The 3899-nt window shown below is 35.9% G+C and overlaps 1 protein-coding gene across 1 annotated transcript in view; it reads left to right on the forward strand.

The window, feature by feature from the left end:
* Positions 1-2108: 2108 nt before the first annotated feature.
* Positions 2109-3899, forward strand: part of mlc1 (modulator of VRAC current 1) — an 8821-nt gene continuing 7030 nt past the window's right edge. Inside the window, exon 1 of the mRNA XM_087798139.1 lies at positions 2109-2380. Within this exon, the coding sequence (XP_087654265.1) occupies positions 2351-2380 (30 nt within the window). The 5' untranslated portion in view covers positions 2109-2350. The remainder of the gene's footprint in view (positions 2381-3899) is intronic.

Here is a 3899-nt window from a genome sequence, read left to right on the forward strand (position 1 = left end):
GCTGGTGTTGCTTGTGTCTGTCGCTTTAGAACCAGAAATACTTTCATCAAATATTGCTTCTGAGGCGAGAGCAAACAATATATCGAGAGCAAAAGGGTGAATATCGTGTCATCGTCAACTTGTTTGGTGATATTAAAAATATTTAGAATTTTAGAGTTCAGAAATTTCACAGGACCTCATAGCTTGACTGGTGAATAGTAACCCATAGACATAAATATTTAAGACTTTTCTTCATGTTAAAATCTGAGAAATACAACAGAGTAATAGTTACAAAATGAAATCCTAAAACAAATGCAAATAAATAAACTGTTTTTTTTTATCTGCCTTAAGATTTTTCAGCATTTTATTCTAGTCACTATTTATTAAATGTATTATTGCAGCATTTTGTTACTTTTATGTGCTGAGTTTGCTTTCTTAAGATGATACAAATGATAATCCAGAATATTTACTTCTTCCTCTCCTCATCTGTGGTGAAACACTTTTATAATGAGGGAAGGAAGTGTAGGGTTACAGTTAGGACAGTTAGATGATAGTCATCTCACCATGGATGGATGAAGCTAACAATATCAGAACTCATGGTCATTAAAGCTGCCTTTAGGAACAGAAAATAGAAATAATTAAATTTGATCTGGTTTAGGGTTTGGGTAATGGGTTAGGAGAAAGGGTTAGAGTTAGTTAGATTTAGGATTAGGGTTGGAGTAAGGTTAGAGTTAGAGTTAGAGTTAGGGTCAGGTTAGAGTTAGAGTTAGATTTTGGGTTAGGGTTAGGGTTAGGGTTAGGGTTAGAGTTAGGGTTAGGGTTAGGGTTAGAGTTAGAGTTAGAGTTAGATTTAGGGTTAGGGTTAGAGTTAGAGTTAGGGTTAGGGTTAGGGTTAAAGTTAGGGTTAGGGTTAGAGTTAGAGTTAGGGTTAGGGTTAGAGTTAGATTTAGGGTTAGAGTTAGAGTTAGAGTTAGAGTTAGGGTTAGAGTTAGAGTTAGAGTTTGATTTAGGGTTAGAATTAGAGTTAGGGTAAGAGTTAGAGTTAGAGTTAGGATTAGGGTTAGGGTTAGGGTTAGGGTTAGAGTTAGGGTTAGAGTTAGAGTTAGAGTTAGGGTAAGAGTTAGGGTTAGGGTTAGAGTTAGAGTTAGAGTTAGAGTTAGGGTTAGGGTTAGAGTTAGGATCAGGGTCAGGTTAGGGTTAGGGTTAGGGTTAGGGTAAGAGTTAATTTAAATTTGGGGTTAGAGTTAGGATTACAGGGTAAAGTTTAGTTGGAGTTAGAGTAAGGGTTAGGGTAAGAGTTAAACTTAGAGTTGGTGTTAGAGTTAGGATTACAGGGTTAGAGTTAGAGTTATGGTTAGGATCAGGGTTAGAGTTCAGGTTCGATTTATTGTTATGGTTAGAATTATGGGGTTAGCGTATGTATAGGGTATGTGAAAATCAATGTTTCAAAAGTTCATTTTAAGATATATACACAATTATGTGCACTTTTTTTTTTAAATAGAAATATTTTTGAACATATAATAAAAAATGAACAAATGATTACATTTATTTACAGCAAGCCTTTAGCTAACCCTGTTCGCAACACAATCGATTACACCACAATTGTGCGTACTGTAGCTGACACTCACATATTATAACATGAGCTTGAAAAAACCTTGTTGCCTTTTCCCACCTTCTCTATCTGAGCATGTGCGGAATGTAAAAGTGTTAAGGGACGGATTGGCAGCAGTTGTTGAGTTATCTCCATGGTAACCACTGCCCAGGAACAATGCCGTACTGAAAATGCTCTGCTGTGTTGACGACTGAAAGGAATCCTGACCCAGACACACACACTCTCGCTCACTCGTGTCATCATGATGTCGGTGCAGAAAATCTGTAGAGTAGAGAGGGTGGAATTGTGGATTCTGCTCGTCCACTTGGTGATCCTGGGTTTGGTCTTTGCTTCTCAAACCCTGCTGAGCGGCTGAATTTACGGCCAGTGAAGTCATGAAGGGAGCTCCACAGGTGGTGGAGGTCCAGGGCATTGCAGTTTACAGGCCAACCGTGAGTTTGTGTGCATGTATGGAAGCGTAAAAAGGGTGTTTTCCCCACAAACTCTGCCCCCAGCCGGAGCCCCTTCACTCCCCCGCTCCCTCTTGTTGTCATGCACAGACCGTCTCTCTATTGGCACTCAGAGCAGCAGCAGGACAAGAGCCATGTGTTCCAGCTCCACGCTTTGAAGAACTCAGGAGGAGAAAAAAACAAAAAAGTTTTTGGGAAAACAGGGAGAGAGTTAGTGAAAGTGAGCGATGGTCTATCTAAGATGCTGCAGATGAAGACAGGCCGTGATCAATGAGCAGGTCTGAGACCAGCGGCTGCGAGGAGATCATTTATGGTGATTCTGCAAGATCCACGACTGCAGGTGAGTGTTGCCAGGAAACAGGAAGTGCTCTTGTTAATGAACTTTAAACGGGTTTACTGAGCACCTCTGATGGACACATGATGATGCCACTGACTAACTACCTCACGCTTGAATTGAGTCATTTGTTCTGCTGACATTATTTGGATAAAATGAATCAACCATTATCTAATGAGAGGATTTTTAGATGGTGACAGACAAAGATGCTAAAGTTGGTAAAGAAAACATTTCTGGAAAAACAACCTTAAGCTTTGACTACAAATGTTGCCCATTAAAGAAAATTTGTTTTACTTTTCTGTTACAATACAAACCTTGATATGTTACTTTTTCATTTATTATACACTACATTTAGAATTATTATTTCAGAATTTAGAATATTTTTATTTAAAGAAATGCGTCACTAACACAAGTCACCATATCATACAAATCTGACTACAGTAAAAATCAACAGAAAAAACTGCATAAAAATAATTGTATAAGCTTACTGTAGATACGATAATAGTCATTGGTTGATAATCTGGCCTGGAAATAAGTTTAAAACATATTAACATGAATAGTGTGTTGATAATAGTTGCCTCCTCCTTTATCACCCTATTAATAGGGTTTTTCTTAAATTATTTTATAATCTTTTCAACTTTTTTTGCTGGATGAAGTTGTATGTATCAATTTTGGGTGAGGTTTTTAGTAGTTTTGACCGTAGTAATAGGTAAAGAAAATGTTGTTAAGTTAAAAGTTAATTGGTTTAACTTTGACCAAATAAAGAAAATTGGTTGAGAAAAATGATTCATGCTCCTAATAACATTGACATTTTAGTTTTTTTTAAATACTTTTGCAAGGGTCACACAACAGATTAATAACAAATCCTCCAGTTGCATTTTTAATAATAAATAATAAGCCTCTAATAAAATGGTTTTCAACATGTATCGCAAATAAAAACCCTTAGAACCCGAAAATGAGACATATCTCCTTTTACACATTTAAGTAGCAAAAAATAATCTCAGATTGTTTTCTCAGTCGACACCATTTGCAGCCTTTATCAGCTTTCAAGCGACACACAGGCTTCGTTTGCGACAATATTCAACCAGATAATCAAAAAAAACAAACATTTTAAAATAAAACTTTTCCTTTTATAATGTCACAAAGAAACTCGCAAGCTCCCACGAGTTGAAAAAGTGAAAATGCTTTGTGTTGATGCTGTTCCTAAATACTGAAAACGTTTAACCTCTGTTTTATTTTGAGTTGATCAGTGATGAAGGTTGACATTCAGCATTTTAAACTTCTGTATGAGACTATTAATATTGGGTCCTGTTCATTTGTACTTTGAGTGTAAAATGAAAGAAAAACTTAAAACGACAAAAGGTCAATATTTATCTAGAAATAGCAAATCTTTTTGTGATCAGCAATTTATTTATTTTTCAGCAGAATGATGATAACAGAGAGTAAAACAAAAACAGTTTGGAAAAAATAGGTGAAAGAAAGTGAAAGAAAACAACAATAATAATAATAATAATAATAATAATAA

The sequence above is a fragment of the Callionymus lyra genome, chromosome 8 (genome assembly GCF_982586985.1).
Source record: "Callionymus lyra chromosome 8, fCalLyr1.hap1.1, whole genome shotgun sequence".
NCBI classification, from domain to species: Eukaryota; Metazoa; Chordata; class Actinopteri; order Syngnathiformes; family Callionymidae; genus Callionymus; species Callionymus lyra.